This window comes from Anomaloglossus baeobatrachus, chromosome 8 (assembly GCF_048569485.1).
Source record: "Anomaloglossus baeobatrachus isolate aAnoBae1 chromosome 8, aAnoBae1.hap1, whole genome shotgun sequence".
Taxonomy (NCBI): domain Eukaryota; kingdom Metazoa; phylum Chordata; class Amphibia; order Anura; family Aromobatidae; genus Anomaloglossus; species Anomaloglossus baeobatrachus.
This window is the reverse complement of record NC_134360.1, coordinates 125,784,303-125,806,171: the sequence shown is the minus strand read 5'-3', so window position 1 is coordinate 125,806,171 and position 21,869 is coordinate 125,784,303. Positions and strand designations below refer to the sequence as shown.

The 21,869-nt window shown below is 43.4% G+C and overlaps 1 protein-coding gene across 2 annotated transcripts in view; it reads left to right on the top strand.

Moving 5' to 3' along the window:
- Positions 1-21,869, top strand: part of ATF6 (activating transcription factor 6) — a 196,673-nt gene that overhangs the window by 39,420 nt on the left and 135,384 nt on the right. For both annotated transcript variants that reach the window (XM_075321985.1, XM_075321984.1), the window contains exons 5-7: positions 1,681-1,807; positions 7,854-8,054; positions 15,553-15,764. In XM_075321985.1, the coding sequence (XP_075178100.1) occupies positions 1,681-1,807; positions 7,854-8,054; positions 15,553-15,764 (540 nt within the window). The remainder of the gene's footprint in view (positions 1-1,680; positions 1,808-7,853; positions 8,055-15,552; positions 15,765-21,869) is intronic.

Sequence of the window (21,869 nt, the reverse complement as noted above, 5' to 3'; positions counted from 1 at the left end):
ATCAAAAATACCTTCAGATAAAAAATTCGTTAGAATTAAATAAAGGGAATGATGGTGCAAATATCATTAAAATTATTATTTTTATTCAACAATTAAAATAAATATTTTACAAATCCATATAAATATTAGGCAGGAAAAAATGTCCCATAAATTATAGCAGCGGTTTTACTAGGAAAATAAAGTGCATAATGCCAAGATCACTTAAAAAGTCAATCCCTAATATATGACAAAGTGCACAGTGCAAAATTGTATCTAAATCCTATGTCATATATAAATAAGGTTGTGGTATAATGATCCTATGTAAAAAGATTTTAACAGTTATTTAAATTGCAAGGAAAATTATACCTTAAGTGACCTGTAAAAGCTCCAAAGTGTACCGCAAAGCCCCGACACGTGTTTCAGCGATCCTTTCCTCAGGGGGTGCTAATAGCTTAGCACCCCCTGAGGAAAGGATCGCTGAAACACGTGTCGGGGCTTTGCGGTACACTTTGGAGCTTTTACAGGTCACTTAAGGTATAATTTTCCTTGCAATTTAAATAACTGTTAAAATCTTTTTACATAGGATCATTATACCACAACCTTATTTATATATGACATAGGATTTAGATACAATTTTGCACTGTGCACTTTGTCATATATTAGGGATTGACTTTTTAAGTGATCTTGGCATTATGCACTTTATTTTCCTAGTAAAACCGCTGCTATAATTTATGGGACATTTTTTCCTGCCTAATATTTATATGGATTTGTAAAATATTTTAATTGTTGAAAAAAAAAAATAATTTTAATGATATTTGCACCATCATTCCCTTTATTTATTTAATTCTAACGAATTTTTTATCTGAAGGTATTTTTGATATTTAATGCCACTTGGACTAGCCTGCATACCTTTTCGAAGCACTACCAAGTGCATGCTCATGCTTCGGCAGATGCGAGGTTGGGCAGACGCATCCTTCAGGCGGCTGTCGCCCACTTGTGAAGTTAGGCTCCGCCTACTTCTTAGTTTTTTCTGTTTATTCCCACCCAGGGACAGCTTTGGAACGTCCCATGGTCTGGGTCTCCCAAAGGAACGATAAAGAAAAAGAGAATTTTGTTACTTACCGTAAATTCTTTTTCTTATAGTTCCGTATTGGGAGACCCAGCACCCTCCCTGTTGCCTGTTGGCAATTTTCTTGTTCCGTGTGTTATCACCGGCTGTTGTCGTGGACAGAGTCTCCGGTTGTTCCGGTTCTTACTCTGTTCTACTTGTGGGTGGCTATTCTCCTTCAGCTTTTGCACTAAACTGGCTAGGACTGGCTACCAGGGGGTGTATAAGCTCAGAGGGAGGAGCTACACTTTTAAGTGTAGTACTTTGTGTGTCCTCCGGAGGCAGAAGCTAAACACCCATGGTCTGGGTCTCCCAATACGGAACTATAAGAAAAAGAATTTACGGTAAGTAACAAAATTCTTTTTTCTCATTATTTGGAATTATTTTTCCTGTTGTTTTTTTTTTCTTAATACTATTAATTTTACAATGTTATAACATTAAATACTACAACTCATGCTGCAATAAGTCTCCATATAGCTGTGTCAGTGGAAAAATACAAATTTCAAAATGAATTCTGCATTCTTAAGGGGTTAAATACTGAATTATTTTTTTTTTTTTAATGAAAGTTTTGTTTTTCAATCCATTCACAACAGGAAGAGAGTGATATTTCCTCCAGTTCTCAAATGTCTCCGGTTTCATTATATTCAGAAGCATCAAGAAGTCCGAAATCCCCAGATCATCCAGAAGAAAAGCCAAAGATGACTATACCACTTTGCACGGGTGTGTACGGTTACTTGAGCACATATTATTCAAGTCAGAAATAAGAAATCAGCATGTCTGAGACGCAGGCTGTATGATTGCAGCCATATGTTAGACTGAAACTCTGCGGCATTTCACAGAAACTTATTTTTGTGATTAAAAGACACACTTCTTGCTACAATTTATGTGCGTCTGAGATAACCAAGCGGCTCCATATTTCCCTCCGTCTGTGTAATGCTGAGCTTGTAACAAGTAAAGCCTGCTTTACACCTTGCAATTAAGCATACGATATCGTATGCGATCGTACCCGCCCCCATCGTATGTGTGGCACGTTCAATTTTGTTGAATGTGCCGCACAAACGATTAACCCCCGTCACACGTACTTACCCTTCCATACGACCTCGATGTGGGCAGCGAACATCCACTTCCTGGAGTGGGAGGGACGTTCAGCGTCACATCGACGTCACGCGACAGCCGGCCAGTAGAAGCGGAGGGGCGGAGATGAGTGGGACATAAACATCCCGGCCGCCTCCTTCCTTCCGCATTGCTGGTCGGGAGCCGCAGGACGCAGCTAAGATCTGTTCATCGTTCCCGTGGTGTCACACACTGCGATGTGTGCTACCCCGGGTACGATGAACAACCTGACGTTCAATTTTTAGGAAATGAACGACGTGTATGCGATGAACGTTTTACCGTTCAATCGCACGTAGCTGTTACATGCTACAATGTAACTTACGATGCCGGATGTGCGTCACTTACGACGTGACCCCGCCGACACATCGTAAGATATATAGTAGTGTGTAAAGCGGGCTTTAGGGAAAGCTTGTGCCAACATGAAGGTTGATGCAATGAATCTTTGGTGCACCAGTGTCTGTCTCCCATACTAAAGCCAGAGACAATCTCCTGCATTTCCATGTGTTACTCTGACTGCACCATACAGGATACATATGTGATGCCATCTTTGTTTGCCCACATTCGTGTGTGCTCATGAAGGGCACTGAACTGCTTGATATAAAATCTACAATGAGCATCCTTTATGGTGTGAAAATTAGAATAACTTCTACTAAAGTGTACAGCCGACTAAATTGTGTATAAGGAGTTTTAATTGCCATAAATGGAAGCCATTCCACATGTAAGGCACCATGTACATAGCGGATTCCAGAAAAATGGATGTTCTCTTTATGAACCTTGGTAGAAGACAACCAATGTAAACCATATTGTGACCTCGTTATGTTGGGGACTGAATATAATGCCCTTTAGCTTTTGGTGCAACACTGCTAATATACTTTATCCCCTCTTCTACATAAAGCACTAAGAAACTATTTCATCCGTAGACCACCAACATTAGTGACATTACCCCTTCACAGCTTTACATTACCAGGGTAGTTTTAGTATTAATATTATTTTTTTTTCCTATTTTCTGTTGTCCATACCTGGGTGCATCTTGTGGTCTGGAAAATACAGACGTGTAATAGCTTGTCTCTGCCCACTCCCTTGAAGTGACCGGTCTCTCCAGATACATGCACACAAGGAGAGACCTGTCAGTTACTGGCAGCCGGTGAGGAGAAGCCGCCAGAGACCCATGCCTGAAGCATGCTGCCTGTAGATCGGGATCCATGTATCATTGTAAGGGAACCTGTCAGTTTGTATAACACTATTTACCTGCAGATGGAGGCTTAATATGCAGGTTAATAGCATTATAAAGGTGCTTGATCGCTGTACCAAAAGCTCAGCACCAGGGAGAAAATGACCTTCTGTTCCCTCAAGACTGACTTAGCTCTGTGACGTCAGTGTAAAGACGCCTCACATGTCCTTGATGCAAGGACATTTGAAGGAAGCTTTACTGCTGCGTCTGCAAAGGGCATCAGCCAAAATGGCTGTGTACATTGTTACAGCAGTCTGTACCTCTAACGTCGTGTACAGAGCGCAGTCACCAGTGATAGTCACCTCTGATGCACTTAGTAGAGGCAGCAGTAAAGCCTCATTGAATTGTCCTTGCATCACGGACATCTGATTGAGGCTTTACACTGAACAGAGCTTGCAATAGAAGTTTAAAAGAGGAAAAATCAATATGTTTGGTATCTTAATAATCATGGTATCGTTATAATCATACTAACCTAGAGAATCACAATGACAGGTCATTTTTCTCATACAAAGAAACACCTTAAATAACAGACCAAAAAGTACCGGAAGTGCATGTATTCACTGAGGGGAGGGCTCCTTTATATATTTATCAGAATAGCCAGAATCGGCGGTGCCAGCAATCCTTGGTGACATTATCAAAGTATCGCTGCACTGTAATGCCAAATTAGAATATTGACATCAGATCCCTTCCACATTCACTGCAGTTGTAATGCCAGTAAGCTGTACACTAGGTTTTCATGGTAAATGTCAGACGTTGCTCCCCCCTAGTGTCATAAAAGTTTAAAATATCAACACGTTGTACATATTTTTTCATTTTTATACCATTAAGAAAATACATATTTAAAAAATATCAAAATGTTTTCATGACACCTTCTTTTTAATGATGGCCGTGTAGTGAGATGTTGGCCTATATCTAATAGCTATACATCATTGCTTTGGGTCTTGCTTAGCTGAGCTGTGCCTCTGATTGGAGAGGATAAGCCAATACAAGGACCGATAGACTTCCGCTCCCAAGAACAGCCAGTCACAAACAATGAGGGACAGTCCTAAAATACAATGACAGAATTGTTTGTCTTTATTTTGGTTATTTCTTGTTTATCTTTTCCTCCCAAAAATGTGACCAAAACTTATCATAAAGTAACGAACCCCAAAATGGTTACACACTTTCAATTCATTTTGCAAAAAACAAACCTTGGTCTTCCAGAGAATTGGAGTGTACAGACCTCCCTTATTCTTGTGACTGGTGAGGGTTCATTGGCTGGACACCCTTTCTGCCCCAATCTTCGGCTCTGTGCCCATGTGTGCGTATTGCATGCAGTTACGTTGCATATTGCACTGCAGCGTAACTGCTTGCGTCCTGCATCCCCTGAACAATCTATGAAGATAGTGCCTAATCCATGCCCACGTGGCATTTTAGAACGCAGAGATTTGCATGCTGCCAAATCGCTGCGTTCTAAAAAGCAACATGTCACTTCTTTCATGCGCTTTGCATGCTGTCTCCATTCTGTCTATAGGGAGAGGCAGCATGCAGAGCGCACGAATTCTGCAGGAATTCTGCAGTCGGCCAAGTTTCAGAACAGAGCTTTTCAGCTGCGCTCTGAAGCAGTGACATTACGCTGCGGTGCAGAGCGCACACACGTGGGCACATAGCTTATCACTTCTCTTCCTGATGGCTTATGACTTATTACTGGTGTAACCTTTAAGGTGTAAGGCTACATGCGCACGCTGCATCTTTTTGTGTTCACAAACTGCAGCCAAAACTGCACCTACAATTACAAGCCTGTTTTTGCTGCATTTTTCACAACATGCATTTTTTGCTGTGTTTTTGTGACAAATGTTGACAAAAACGCAGGAAGAATGAACATGCTTCATTTTTTTTTTTTATCACAAACTTTTGACAAATAAAACGCTGACCAATAAACTGCAATGTGCGCATAGCAAATCTGACTGCTCATAGACTTTGCTGGGAAGTCAAATGTCAGAAAGTTCTGACAACAAAACTGTACCAAAAACGCAGCGTGCGTATGTAGCCTAAGGCTATGTGCCCACGGGAGCTTGCTTCTGCGGATTTTGCCGCGGAAAACCTGCGGATTTATCTGGAATTTCCAGATAAATCCGCAGGTTTCAGCAAGTACTGACACTCCCCATGTTATCCTATGGAAATGGGGAGTGCTGTGTCCATGCTGTGGAATGTGCAGCTGCGGAATATGCTGTGGATGTTCCGCAACCGTACATAACTGCATGTCAATTATTCCTGCGGATTTACCTGCGGTAATCCCGGCCCTCCACTATGGAGATAGAGGCTCCTGCCTTGGTCCCATACTTACCTGTCTTGATAGCAGACACCCGAGTCAGGACGGCAGTGGAGCTAGGAGCAGGAAGGAGGAGGTGGGTGGGGCCTGCACGAGCTCCGGTCATGTGACAGCCAGCGCTTGTTCAGGCCCGCTCACCTTCTCCTGCACAGTGCAGACGCTGACAGACACAGCCGGAGAGAAGTGCTGTGTGATGGAGGTATGAACTCCCCGATCACTCAGCACTTGTTCTGCATTGAGGATGCAGTGCTGAAGCCATGGTACTGTATCCTCAACGCAGAATGACCGCACCATATCCGCAAGACATTCCGCAGCATGGAAACAGACAAAAGTTGTGCTGCGGTTTTCTGGGAGCTCCTGCGGATATAACTGCAGGACACTTTTCCCGTGGGACATTGCCTAAGGCTACATGCGCACGCTGCGTTTTTTGCTGCAGTTTTGTTAGAACTTTCTGACGTTTGACTTTTCAGCAAAGTCTATGAGAAGTCAGATTTGCTATGCGCACATTGCAGTTTATTTGTCAGCGTTTTATTTGTTAAAAGTTTGTGACAAAAAAAAATGCAGCATGTTCATTCTTCCTGCATTTTTATCAACATTTGTCACAAAAATGCAGCAAAAAAACGCATGTAGTGAAAAACGCAGCAAAAACGCACCTACAATTACAAGCGTTTTTAGTGACATTTCCAGGCTCTCTGACAAGGTGCAGTTTTGGCTGCTGTTTGTGAACAGAAAAAGATGCAGCGTGCGCATGTAGCCTAAAGTGGATTTATCCTCTCACTATTTTGTCGTGTGAAATAACCTCATAGTATGAGGAGAGGTCCGCTCTGCTATTGGATAAATATCACTAAGCGTATAATACTGTCAGGCTTGTGTGTGTACTTGCTAACTGATTACACGGTAAACCTTATTACAAAGTTGTAGGGCATTTTTACAGTGGACTTACTTTATTCGGATAGGGTTGAGCCTCCGTCAGGAGACTGCATTATAAGTTATAGTCACTTGAAAAAGTGCATAGAAGAGAAAGTGGAATACAGAGCTTCAGTGTCCCCCTAACAATAGCCTGGAATCCTCTTTTAATCATACGTTCTTTGATGGACCTCTTTTACTGCTTTAGTTTTCTCCTAGTTCTTTACAATACTAAATACAATACTAAAATGCTAGTGCATGCCCTCATAATCTCCCGCCTCGACTACTGTAACATCCTCCTCTGTGGCCTCCCTGCCAACACGCTCGCCCCTCTCCAGTCCATCCTTAACTCTGCTGCCCGACTGATCCACCTCTCTCCTCAATACCACCCTGCTTCTCCCCTCTACATGTCCCTCCACTGGCTCCCAATCTTCCACCGTATCCAATTCAAACTACTTACACTGACCTACAAAGCTGTGCATAATCTTTCTCCTCTGTATATCTCCGAACTAATCTCCCACTACACTCAAACACGTCACCTCCGGTCCTCCCAAGATCTCCTTCTCTCCTCCTCTCTCATTCGCTCCTCACGCAACCGACTCCAAGACTTCTCCCGAGCATCCCCAGTCTCCTGGAACTCGCTGCCTCAACACGTCAGACTATCCCCTACCCTTGCAAACTTCAAACGGAACCTGAAAACCCACCTGTTCAGAAATGCCTACAATCTACAATGAACTCGCTGCCGCCCGACCACCATGCGGAGCTGCCGCCCGACCACCGTGCGGAGCTGCCGCCCGACCACCGTGCGGAGCTGCCGCCCGACCACCGTGCGGAGCTGCCGCCCGACCACCGTGCGGAGCTGCCGCCCGACCACCGTGCGGAGCTGCCGACCGACCACCGTGCGGAGCTGCCGACCGACCACCGTGCGGAGCTGCCGCCCGACCTACACCCCACCTATTGTCTCCTCCCCATGATCCTATAGAATGTAAGCCCGCAAGGGTAGGGCCCTCTTCCCTCTGTACTAGTCTGTCTACTGTAACTTGTATATGTATTTTGTATGTAACCCCCTTCTCATGTACAGCACCATGGAATTAATGGTGCTCTATAAATAAATAATAATAATAATAACGTATTTCTTCATGTTAGGATGTTTTTTGTATACCATTTTAAGCTTATATTTTGTGTACATTTTATCTTCATTGCAGGTAATGCTTCCAACAAATTAAGAAAACTTGCTCCAGTTGTGCCTAAGCCATCCATACAACCGAAAATTATCCTGGTTCCTACCTCTGCAGACATCCAGTCATCTTCAGGAATTGCCCCTAAAACTGTTATACTTCAGCCCCTTACTACGTTATTGCCAAAGCTACAGCCATTAATGACAATTCAGCCACCACCACAGACCGGTAAGAAACGGTTACACCGCGTGCAGCCCATTGTTGGAGTCCATCGTTGAGTTATAATAAAATGGCATCTGGGACATCTGCAGCCATAAACAGGGCTGGACCGGGGCATGCCCAGTTCACAGCTGATGCGGCCACGGCGTAGGCGAAGGTGTACGTACATCAACCACCATCAGCTAGGACCTGGGGCTTTTCTGTTTGCTCTGTGTAATTGCCCTCTGTGAGTGCTGCTGGTCTAGAGGAAACAGGGTATCCAGGAGATTGGGAAGAGGGGAACTTTATTGAAAACGTGTTTCAGACTTGTTCTAACTCCATCTGATTAAGGCTAGGTTCACACTTCCATTAAATTGTATCAGTCACAATCCGCTGCTCTGGTAAACAACGGAATCCGTTTGGCGGATTCCGTTGTTCCCATAGACTTGTATGAGCGGCGGATTGTGACTGATGATGCTGCGTTGCACCTTCCGCCCAACTGATCAGTCGTGGAACGACTGACCGCCGGGCGGAGGGAACGCAGCCTGTAACGTTTTTTGAGCAGCGCAATCCGTAGGATTTTGCTGCGCATGCGCTCTCTGGCTCCCTTCACCTGTAACAAGGATACACATCGGGTTACTAAGCAATGCACTTTGGTTAGTTTTCGATATTTACACTGGTTACGTGTGCAAGGAGCCAGCGCTAAGTGGTGTACACTGGTAACCAAAGTAAATATCGGGTAACAAAGCAAAAAGTGCTTTGCTTTTAGTTACCTGATATTTACCCTGGATATGTGTGCAGGGAGGCCGACACTTCCCCACTCTGCTCCGCCCCCTTACGCACTCCGCATGTGTACACACACACACTCACTCACTCACTCTCACCTGTCCCCAGCCCTGCAGTCTCCGCAGCACTGACGTCCTCAGCACCACGGCCCCCCTCGCGCTCCGCCCCCCGCACACAACAGAGTCCGACAATGAATTCTGTTCTTTGTCATCCGTTGTACAACGCATCAGTCACATGCATCAACCAACACATGTGACTGATGCAAAACAACGGAAATGTTAACCTAGCCTAAGAAGTTAGAACAACTCCAAAATGTGTCGTCAATAAAATTCCCCTCTTTCCAATCTCCAGGTTACCTTCTTTCCTCTGGACCCAGCAGCACCCGCAAACACTGCATTTTCCACTTTTTTCTTCACTTTCCGTACCTGGCTATGTCCGGTTCTGCGGAGGAGCAGCAGCCATTTCTACCATTACTAAAGCCCTGTGCAGTGCTGTGCTTTCAATATGCACAACCTTTCAAGGAGCCACTCACCTGGTGTCTCTCTCAGGTTTAACCCACCGATCTCACACGTTCACCCGTGCTGCTTGTTCTTCCATAATTGTCATGCTCTGATAGTTAGCTACCAATAAATATAGCAGAAATATAAAGTAATAATAATAAAAAAATTACATTAATGTTAAACCATTAAACAGACATTTTGCATGAATAATTAAAGCATAACCTTCGTTTACATTTTTCTTTCATAAATCAGTAGTGCACGTGACAATATTTAATAATTATCATACACATTTCCTTCTTTCTCTGCCAGAAATCACCAGTCATTGTCACAATTCTCAGTTCTGAGGTAAAATCTGTATTCAGTGAAGACTTTCCTATTACTGAGATGAGAGAAGAGAGCTGTTACTGATGAGAATCTATGTACAGTAGATCACAAAAGTGAGTACACCCCTCATATTTTTGTAAATATTTTAAAATATCTCTTCATATGACAACGCTGTAGATATGACACTTTAGTACTACGTACAATAGTCAGAGTACAGCTTGTGTAACAGTGTAAATTTGGTGTGTGCTCTAAATAACTCAACACACAGCCATTAATGTCTAAACTGCTGGCAACAAAAGTGAGTACCCCCTAAGTGAAAATGGCCATATTGTGCCCAAAGTGTCAATATTTTATGTAGCCATCACTATTTTCAAGCACTGCCTTATCTCTCTTGGGCATGGAGTTCACTTGAGCTTCACAGGAGCCGCTGGATCCTCTTCCCTCCTCCATGATGACATCACAGAGCTGGTCAATATTAGAGACATTGTGCTCCTCCTCCTTCTGTTTGAGGTTCTCTACAGATGCTCAATAGGGTTTAAGCTAGGACACATTCTTGGCCAGTCCAACACCTTTATCCTCAGTTTTTTGGGTTTTTTTTAGCAAGGCAGTGGTCATCTGGAGCAGTGTTTGGGGTCGTTCTCATGTTATGAAGTGAGGGGATCATACTCTGCTTCAGTATGTCACAGTACATGTTGCATTCATGGTTCCCTCAATGAACTCTGGCTCCTCACAGCTGGCAGCACTTCTGCAGCCCCAAACCATGAGACTTCCACCACCATTCTTGACTGCAGGCAGGACACACTTGTCTTTGTACTCCTCACCTGATCACTATCACACCTACATGACACGATGTGAACCAAATAAGTTTATCTTGGTCTCATCAGACCGCAAGGCATGGTTCCAGTAATCCATGTCCTGAGTCTCCTTCTCTTCAGGAAATGGTTTGTTGGCTTTCGTGTGCATCATCTTTGAGGACAACAGCCATTCAGACCAATTTGGTACATGAAAGAAGAGCCAGCACGATCTGAGAGTGGCATGCATCATATAAAAAGTGCAAATTCACAGATTTATTCCAACTGTACAATAATAAAAAATTAGATTTTTAGCAAATAATTGATCAGTTCTTTGAGCCACCCCTGCCACTTCACAGCAAATCTCGATAGGGGGGTCCTACTCTATATTATGTATTTCATGTGCCATGTCGCCTCCTAGATAAAAAAAAAAAAAAATGTAAAAGCAGAACCATATACTGAAGAACACATATCTGTAGCCTATATATAACTGCTTCCATGTTGCAAAAAGAGGCAACTGCGGATAAAAGGCAGCCCAGGTCCCAACGGGTGCAGCAGACGCCACACATACCAGGAAAGTGTCAGAACCGGCCTTCGGCCTTCACAGTGCCAGACCAGCAACCATAAATAAAGGCGGACCAGATCCAAGTATAGTGCTTAATTAGCATTGCCTGTGGAAAAGGGCGAGGCAACTAAATGTGAACAGCTACCAATAGGAGGAATATACTGTATATTGCAAACCAATTTGGTATATGGTCTGAGCACTGACAGGCTGACCCCTCACCCCTTTAACCTCTGCAGCAATCAGACATCTATTTTGAATAGACAACCTGTCTGTATGATGCCGAGCATTGGGGATTGATAATGGCTAATTGGGTACAATTTATCTATTTTCACTTAGGGGTCTACTCACTTTTGTTGTCAGCAGTTTAAACATTAATGTTTAATGTGTTGAGTTATTTAGAGGGCACCAAATGTACACTGTTATTACAAGCTGTACACTGACTACTTTACATTGTATCAAAGTGTCATATCTTCAGTGTTATCCTATGAAGAGATCTAATAAAATATTTACAAAAACCTGAGGGGTGTACTCACTTTTATGATATACTGTACGTTAAAGAGAGAGGAGGGGATGCAGCTCTGCCTCTAGCTCCTCCCTCTGCCTCTAGCTCCTCCCTCTGCCTCTAGCTCCTCCCTCTGCCTCTAGCTTCTGCCTCTACTCTATCTCAGTAATGGGAAAGTCTTCACTCAATACAGATGATATCTCAGATCTGAGAATTTTGATGGTGACTGATCAATTCTAGCAGAGAAAAAAGCAGATTTACACTTTAACATTTCCTTTTAAAAATTGCTATGTGAAAGTTTATTCAGAAACAAAAAATTGGTTACATTTTTGCAATGTTTAAACTGTGAAATTTTAAATAACCCCTTAACTACCGCGGGCAGTAAAATTATGTCTTAAACGGTCATAGTGCAAATCCTTTTTTGTACAGCTGATGTGTGCCTCGCAGGCACGAGTGCCTCCCTGATCCACCCGTGCCTATTAGCCCCTTAAATGGCGTCAAAATGTGACAGTGCCATCTAAATATTGATCACGGCAAATCTTTACTCACCCAGCTCAATCGGCAGCGCAGTGATGTGAACACTGTGAGCTGATGCTTGTCATGGTAGCACAGGGTCATGTGAGGACTCCTGTAGCTATCATGATTCACTTCCTGTTTCACTCGGCCGAGTGCTGCCTGTAACAAGAGGTGGGTATTTCTAGTGATCAGAGCTTTGTAGCTGCGATCAAAAGAAATGCACAAGCTATCAGACTGTTGATCCTTATAGTCCCCTAGGGGACTAGTAAAAAAGGAAAAAAAAACTAAAAGTTTAAATCACCCCCCATTCGCCCTATTGAAAATTTAAAGGGTTAAAAAATACACACATTTGGTATTGCCGCATTCAGAAATGTCCGATCTATCAAAATATTAAATGAATGTGATCGATAAATGGCGTAGTGGTAAAAAAAAACTCCAAATACCAAAATTATGTTTTTTGGTTGCCACAAATTTTGCACAAAATGCAATAACAGGTGATCAAAACGTAGCATCTACGCAAAAATGGTACCATTAAAAATATCGGCTCGAGATGCAAAAAAATAAGCCATTGCTGAGCCATAGATCCAGAAAAATGAAAACGTTACGGGTCACGGAAAATGGCACAAAAAGTGCGCCCTTTTTTTGGACAAACTTCTGATTTTTTTATTTTTTAAACCCTTTAGATAAAAGTAAACTTATATATGTTTGGTGTCTATAAACCTATAAACTTGTGTCGCACCGACCTGAGGCATCACACCGACACATCAGTTTTACCATATAGTGAACATGGTGAATAAAATTTCTCCAAAACAATCATGTAATTGGATTTTTTTTTTTTTTTTGCAATTTTTCCGCACTTGGAATTTTCCAGTACAGTACGTGGTAAACTCATGGTTTCATTTAAAATTACAAATTGTCCCGCAAAAAAACAATCCCTTATATGGCAAGATTGACGAAAAAATAAAAAAGTTACAGATCTTGGAAGAAGGGGAGCAACAGAAAAAAACAAAACGGAAAACTGAAAATCGGCCGGGGGTGAAGGGGTTAAAAAAGAGATTTCCTTTTGAAGTCTTTAAAATCAGTATACTCAGATAATCCATAACATTTGAGCCCTCAGATTAAGTAATGTGTAGTTCCCCCTTGTGGTGTCCAACCAGTTCTGACCCACAGCCTTCAGAAGAAGTGTAGAGGGGTCTGGTGATGTTTAGCACCCTGACAGTAGGGGCATGTCTAAAGTGGACCAGTTACATGCCTTGTAAAAAAAAAATAAAAAAAAATCCTGAGCTCCCCTGATTCTGCCACTCTTTTCCACTTTGTGCCCTGTCGCCCCATAGTCACATTTGTTTCTTCTGTAATGCAATATGTGACATCTCTGCTTGGATATTAAAGGGAACCTGTCAGCAGAAATTTCGCCCAAAACCTAAAAGATTCCCCCTCTGCAGCTCCTGGGCTGCATTCTAGAAAGTTCCCTGTTATTATTGTGCACCCTTTCTGACCAAAATAAAGACTTTATAAAGTGGTACCTTTTTGTATTCAGATTCTGTAAATGTGACACGGGGGCGGGCTGCCTGATGGCCGTTAGTCTGCCTCCTGCCGCTTTAGGCCGTCCCCAATCGCTGATTTCCATAGCTGTGGACGCCGCCCAGTGCTCCACAGGTCCCCGCGCATGCCCAGTACTCATCTCTCGTGGATGAGCACTGTGCCCAGTGACGTGCGCGCAGGCTTTAGATTATGGGCGGTGCTGTGATGTTTATTACCAAGCAACCGCCCATAATCGCGGGACCGCGCTTTCCCCCTCGGCGTCCTTCGTTCTGCGCAAGCGCGGTGCTGCTGACCCCACGTCACCTCCTTCCCATCTATTTCCTGCCTCAGGGCAAGATGGGAAGGAGGTGACGTGGGGTCAGCAGCACTGCGCTTGCGCAGAATGAAGGACGCCGAGGGGGAAAGCGCAGTCCCGCGATTATGGGCGGTTGCTTGGTAATAAACATCACAGCACCGCCCATAATCTAAAGCCTGCGCGCACGTCACCAGCGGTGACACTGGGCACAGTGCTCATCCACGAGAGATGAGGACTGGGCATGCGCGGGGACCTGTGGAACACTGGGTGGCGTCCACAGCTATGGAAATCAGCGATGGTGGACGGCCTAAAGCGGCAGGAGGCAGTCTAACGGCCATCAGGCAGCCCGCCCCCGTGTCACATTTACAGAATCTGAATACAAAAAGGTACCACTTTATAAAGTCTTTATTTTGGTCAGAAAGGGGGCACAATAATAACAGGGACCTTTCTAGAATGCAGCCCAGGAGCTGCAGAGGGGGAATCTTTTAGGTTTTGGGCGAAATTTCTGCTGACAGGTTCCCTTTAACTAGGCGATCCTTCAGGGGGTTTTTTTTTCTGGGGGGTTGCGCTTTTACCCCTCATTCCCTGATGCTACCAATCACACATCGGCAGCTGGAGTAGCAGGCTAAAGCCAGAATCACACTTGCTAGTGCCTCGCGTGTTTCTCGCGCAAGTCTCTCATGGTAGAACCCGGCATGGCCGCACACTATGCATACAGGAGCGTCTAAGCTGCATAGAGATACATGCAACCGACCCGCTCCTGTCTTGGTAGTGTGCGGCCATGCCGGGTTCTACCATGAGAGACTCGCGCGAGAAACACGTGAGGCACTAGCAAGTGTGATTCTGGCAATATCTGGGAGGGAGGGAGGGAGGGATAACCGCGCAGAGGGATAATGGCTCCCGCCCTCAAAAAAGGCTGTAGAAATACCCAGTTGAACTGCAAGTAGAGATTTCACATAGTGCACACCAAAAGTAGCAAATATGAATATCCCTGCAATGGAGCGGCACAGTATAAAATGGAAAAGCATTATTGACTCTGGGAGCTCAAATTTTTACAAGTTATTTTGCTGATTTTTTTGTGATGGGTCTTCTTTAATTCCTTGTGAACTGGAGCTCCCATTTTTCACACTTGTTTCCGTAGCACATTGCACAGTTACTCAATTGGACTAATTGGATTGGAGCTTTGTCATATTTTTAGAATGAAACACTTCTTGAATATTTTTTGCAATGTGTCCCTGGGGAATGATCATTTCAACTCATCCCCGTTGCGATTTGGTCCCCAGTGTTTAAGGTTTTTCTCTGTAACACCGCAGCATTTCAAGGTCAAACATGCATGGCTGAAGCCCTCCAACCGGTGTCTGATGCCTGTTGTCCTTGGTTCCGACAGCATGCATCACCTGTCAGGTTCCTTTAACTGGCCCAGTTTTGTTGGAAGATGCACTGACCCAATTGCCCACTTCTTGATCGACCACATTGTAACATGATGTATTTCATTTCACAAGTCCATGTACAAGAGCAGAGCCGGTCACTGGGAGGTTCCTGTTCACTCCAGGACATGATCCACCTCTTAAACTCTTCCTCCAGGAAATCTTTAAGGCCATGACATCTTCTGTATGCCAATGGCAGTGAAACTGTTAATAGACAGTCAAGTGTATTTGGAAATGTGATCTGTTGGGTTATGCAGTGACTATTTCTATTTTACAACAGGTCATCCAGTACTCCTAACCCCCTCTATGGTACAACTGCCGAGCCCCGGGATAGTGGCTCCCCAGCCTGTTCTCACTGTAAATGGAGGACCATCGCCTCTCCCAACACCATCCATAAACCTGCTGTCCCACACTACAGCTCAATACGTGAAAACGTCACCGGTCACACCACTTTCACCGGCCTCGCTCCAGACAGCGGATTGTGAAGCTGATGTAAGTAGTTTGTGTGTTTTCCATTAGTAGGGTTATTGCCATTGTGTAACTGCAGAATATTCCTGTCTGTGCCTTTTGGGAATAGGTGTAATGAATTAGCCCCAGTGTGATAAACATTCAGCTTTTCCAGTGGCTTCATGTATTGGTGGAGGTTTGTGTATTTGCAGTGTTTTTATGCCTCGTAGTAAAGTAAATGCTCCAGCTGTGGAATAGTCTGAAGGATGCAGCAGAGGCCATAGCTGGTATTACCTACACAGTCATTGTAAAAAGAGGGAGGCATTGCTCATAACAGGAATGGCTCCCAATGTCCAGCTTCACTTCAGGTTCCCATTGACTTGAATGGCAAAATCTAAGTTTTTCTTATATTAGGCACAAAGGTCAGTGAGAATAAAACTGCGTATGGCCCTATTCAGTGAGCTTGTGCTATAAAATAGGGTAAAGAAGGGCTGTAAAGGAATCCTCTGCAGAATAATGCTTTTTTAATAAAAATATTACACAAAAATAAAACCTGATCAGATTTCCAGGTGCCTGATACCTAGCACCGCGACTGCTGTTTCCCTATATAGCGGTGGGGCTCTCCTTGTTTTCTGTCTGTACAGGGGCTGTTTGCACTCTTAGGCTAAGACCGCACTTTGCGTTTCCACCTGCGTTTTAGATGTTTTTTTAGGTTCGTTTTGAGAGGCACCTTTTTCATGCCAAAGGCATGCGTTTCAATTTACCAGCAATGTCTATGGAAAAAGTGGATTTCCTGTCCGCACTTTGCGTTTTAAAACGCTGCGTTTAATTTGCATATTTTGTGGCAAAAACCATGCGTTCAAAGAAGCAGCATGTCAATTGTTTTTGCCATTTTGGGTGCTTTTTGCTAACATTGAAGTCAATGAGAAATGGCAAAAACAAAGATTCCTTCAAATTCCTGCGTTTTACATGCTTTTTATGTGCAGAAAACATCCGTTTTGAACTACCAAACTGCATGCTTTGTGGACATTAAAATAATGATTTCATATGTCCCTTTACACACACACACACACACACACACACATAGTCCGACAATTAAATTAATTAAAAATAATGTATTGCTTTTTTTTCCAATAAATAGTAAATTACCGCTATAATTTTATTCAATATTTCTATTTTCTTAATTATTTCTAAAATTCTATGTGTTCCTTTTTTTTCCTCTTTTTTTTCTTTCTGTTTGACTGTTTAAACTTTATTTAGCAGTGTCTTGATGTTCAAAACGCATCTGTCAAAACGCAGGTGAAAAAGCATGTAAAAAGCGCTGAAGACGCATCTAAAACGCGGTAAATACACATGCGTTTTCAGCACTAAAGTTCTGAAAAAGGCAACTTTGGTCAAATCAATTAAGCCCAAAACGTGCGTTTAGAACTACAAGTAGGAGAACGCAAAGTGGGGTCTTAGCCTAATTTGCTGTGATTTATGACTACATTTATGGTGTACCAGCCGGATCTGGTAAAACACTGACTCCAGGCATTTAATCTCATCAATGCTGTGATAGGAAAATAATAATTGGGTGTAAGTGGAAGCTGGGGTCACCATTTGTTGGCTTTTTCTGTTAGAAAGCCTAGGAGGTTATGTATTTGATACATCCTAACAATTACGGAATCGGTTACTATATTTGTGCCTGAGCAGCATAATATAGGGACAGAAACCCTGATTGCAGTGATGTGTCGCTTATTGGAATTCTGCTGCTGTTCTGATACATTCACTGTTTTATCAGCAGGAGATTATCACTAAAAGACCAGTAAACCTGCTGCTTTGTAGTCCTCCATATTCATGAGCTCTGTAGAATCTCTCCCTCTTCACTGGCATTTTTCTGCCTATGCACAGTGTGCACAGAAAGCTGCTAATCAGTGGTGTGTGTGCAGGGTTACACAGACCAGCTTTCAGAGAACTTCTCGATGTGCAGTAGAGAAAGCCATGATTTTATCAAAAAAGCAGCTCAGTAAGTGCTACATTTCAGGAATCAGGGTCTCTGTTCCTACCTTATGGTGCTCTCTGATGGGATTGCCGAAATCTAGTGACCAATTCTCCTTTAGAGTATTTTAATTTCACATCTATTCCAACATATTTTAACTCCAAAACAGTAAAAAGTTTAAAAAAGGTAAGAAAAATATTTTTTTTCTTGTTTTTATTAATTACTAAAACTAATCTCAACATTGGGAATAACACACTTAGTTTATTGCATAGGTGTGAATATGGAAATACCAGTGTACATTGAAAATTATAAGTAATCATCATAATATATAGAATCCTCAGATGTACAGTGCAAACGTTTGGACACACCTTCTCATTCAAAGACTTTTCTTTATTTTCATGACTCTAAAAATTGTAGATTCACATTGAAGGCATCAAAACTATGAATTAAAACATGTAGAATGAAATACTTAAAAATGTGAAACAACTGAAAATATGTCTTATATTCTAGGTTCTTCAAAGTAGCCACCTTTTGCTTTGATTACTGCTTTGCACTCTCTTGGCATTCTCTTGATGAGCTTCAAGAGGTAGTCACCGGAAATGGTTTTCCAACAGTCTTGAAGGAGTTCCCAGAGATGCTTAGCACTTGTTGGTCCTTTTTGCCTTCACTCTGCGGTCCAGCTCACCCCAAACAACCTTGATTGGGTTCAGGTCTGGTGACTGTGGAGGCCAGGTCATCTGGCGTAGCACTCAATCACTCTCCTTCTTAGTCAAATAGCCCTTACACAGCCTGAAGGTGTGTTTGGGGTCATTGTCCTGTTGAAAAATAAATGATGGTCCAACTAAACGCAAACCGGATGGAATAGCACGCCGCTGCAAGATGCTGTGGTAGCAATGCTGGTTCTGTATGCCTTCAATTTTGAATAAATCCCCAACAGTGTCACCAGCAAAGCACCCCCACACCATCACACCTCCTCCTCCATGCTTCACGGTGGGAACCAGCCATGTAGAGTCCATGTGTTCACCTTTTCATAAAGACACGGTGGTTGAATCCAAAGATCTCAAATTTGGACTCAGACCAAAGCACAGATTTCCACTGGTCTAATGTCCATTCCTTGTGTTCTTTAGCCCAAACAAGTCTCTTCTGCTTGTTGCCTGTCCTTAGCAGTGGTTTCCTAGCAGCTATTTTACCACGAAGGCCTGCTGCACAAAGTCTCCTATTAACAGTTGTTCTAGAGATGAGAAGGTGCGTCCAAACTTTTGGTCAGTACTGTATCTCGCCTGCATATTCTTGTATGAGTTTGTAGTGAGTAAATGCTTCCATGTATTAGCTGATTGAGGTGGCACTCAGTCTCCAGTCCCACAACAAAGTATAGATCCGGCACTCCAGGGAAATTCCTCAGGGCTCTCACTTCACCTTTGAGTGCCAGATCTATACTCTGTGACTTTATGGGGTTGGACCCTATCCGTGCACCAAGTCATATGGTCAGCAGTGCCGCACTTCCTTATTAAAATAGTCCCACAACATACACTATTCACAAAAAGCTATTGACATTTGGCTTTCAGGTGAAATTTCAGGATGATCCTAAAATGCCCTCTAACCTTTCCAGGTGACCTTAATGTGATCTTCTCTAATTTTTTGAATGTACGCATCCAAGTGTTTGTTCCAATACTTTTTGCAGAACTTGCTGTTCTCAAAGGCTGTGCTCACATGTCCAGTAATCATCCGTTAGAACGTATCCTGCAAAGATCTAGTTCCAAAAACAGTTGTGCAAGCACAGCTTTTTTTTTCCATTATTAAATAATGAATTCTTATTATTTATTCGATGGCGTATTACGTGTGAAAAGGGGTATACATAATAAAAACAGGTACAATAATCATGAACGATGCAAAGCACAGACTGGTACAGGAGGGAGGACACTGCCCGCGAGGGCTCACAGGATACATTTTTTTTTAACATTGGAGTCTATGGAGAACAGATCAGTCAATGGATTGCTATTTAGTCATTCTTTTTTTTTTTTTCTTTAATCTGTAATGGATCCATTTTTTACTTACAGGATCCATTACAAAGGGAAGATAAATAGCATTTCATTAACGGATTAATTCTCCATAGACTCCAATGAAAAAAATGGATCCATTATTTAACAATGGACAATAAAGTTGTGCTTGCAACTGTGGCCACCACCAGTAATCTCTTATATAAAGCTTTCCAGAATACTTTATATAAGAGCCCAGGCCACTCTGTATAATGTTAAAAATCTCCTTTATTATACTCACCTAGGGGGTGGTCCTGTCCGATGGGTGTTGCTGGCTTTGGTCCACTGCCTCCTCAGTCTTTTGTGTGATCGCCATCCTCCTTCATAGCTCCGTGTGGATGAGGCGTCCCACGTCATCCACACACTGTCCTCTATTGCGCTCCTGCGCATGCACACTTTGATCTGCCCTACTGAGGGCAGAGCAAAATACTGTAATTCATCGGCGTGGGGAAAGATCAAAGCCCGCCCGCTCATGTGCACTACAATACTTTGACCTGCACTGCTGAGGCCAGATAAAGTGTGCCTCTGCAGGAGCACAATGGAGGCCTCTGTGTGGATCACATAGGACACGTCATCCACACGGAGCTGTAAAAGAGAACGGCAACTGCACAGGATAGAATAGGCGCCAGACCAAGACCAGGTGAGTATAATCAAAGGGGTTTTTTTTACTTTATACAGAGTGGCCTGGGCTCTTATATACAATATTCCAGAATACTGTATATAAAGGCTCACTGGTGCTCGCCGCAGCTCATAAGGGAAAACCTTGTGACAGGTTCCCTTTCAGACAGTCAGGCCTAAGACACACGACATGAAAATCGGAGCGAGTGGAATGCGATAAAACATCGCATTCCACTTGGACCAATTCTAGCCTGTGTGTCAGCGCACATAAGCTATTATTTTCTCAGCCCTAATCGGACTGAGAAAACAATCGCAGCATGTTGCGACTGTAATGCGTTCCTGGTTTCTCTCGCACCAATTCAAGTGTATGGGGCGAGAGAAAAATCGCACTGCACTTGAAGTACACCGGTGTACCATGAGTGCATGGCGAGAATGGCAATAGTCGGCTACGGAGGAGAGAGGGAGATAAATCCGACTTGCCCCTCCTCAGCGCCGGCCCTCCCCTCCTCAGAGCCGGCCCGCCCCCCGCAGCTGAAGTCCGATCTCATGATCGGACCTCAGTCGCAGTGACACTCCCATGACATTCAGCTCTCGCTGTGCTGCCAGCGTGAGCCAAGTGTTATGCGAGGATCGCATTAGTCCCCTGTGTGGCCCCGGTCTCCTCATTACACTGTTCACATTTTGACAAAGACGACACCTAACAAATTAACATCAGTACCTCAAGACTTCAAGCAGGATGTTCTCAGACAGAAGTGGCCACTGAGTTTAGAATTTCACAGAGCGTCATCAGCAGGTTGCAAGAGAGATATAGCGAGATGGGAAGTCACAGAGAGGCAGAGAAGTGGACGTCCTTTGGCCACATTCCACTCGGATGACTTCTTTATTGTGAATAATACCCTTCGAAACTGGATGATGAATGTCACACAACTTCAGACACATTTAAGGGAGGTGAGAGGAAACAAAGTGTCACGTCAGAGTATTCAAAACTGTTTACATCAGCGTGGTCTGCGTGCTACACGACCTGCAAGGTACCTGACCACACCACCAGGCACAGGTGTCATCTATGCTGGATGACGGACCAGTGGACCTTATTGCTGTTCACTGATGAAAGACGATTCACACTTATCAGAAATTATGGTTGTCAACGATGCTGGAGATGTCAATCAGAGCATAATATATCAGTCACTGTTGCCTGATGTGGTGTGGGCAGGTGTGTCTAGTTAGTACAGAACAACCCTACATTTTGTGATAGATACAGTGAAAAGCCACCACTTCTTAAGTATCATAATTAATCCAGTCACTGTGTTTCTCATGAACAACACAGGCCTAATTTCATTTTCATGGACGATAGTGGTCCAGCTCATCGAAGTCGCATCATTAGGGAACGGCTGCTGGAGATTGGAGTACCTCAATTGGAGCTGTTGGTGCTTTCTCCAGACCCGAATCCCATAGAAAACCTATGGGATCAGCCAAGTCACCATGCAGAGGCTCATAACTCTACTCCAAAACCCAATGACA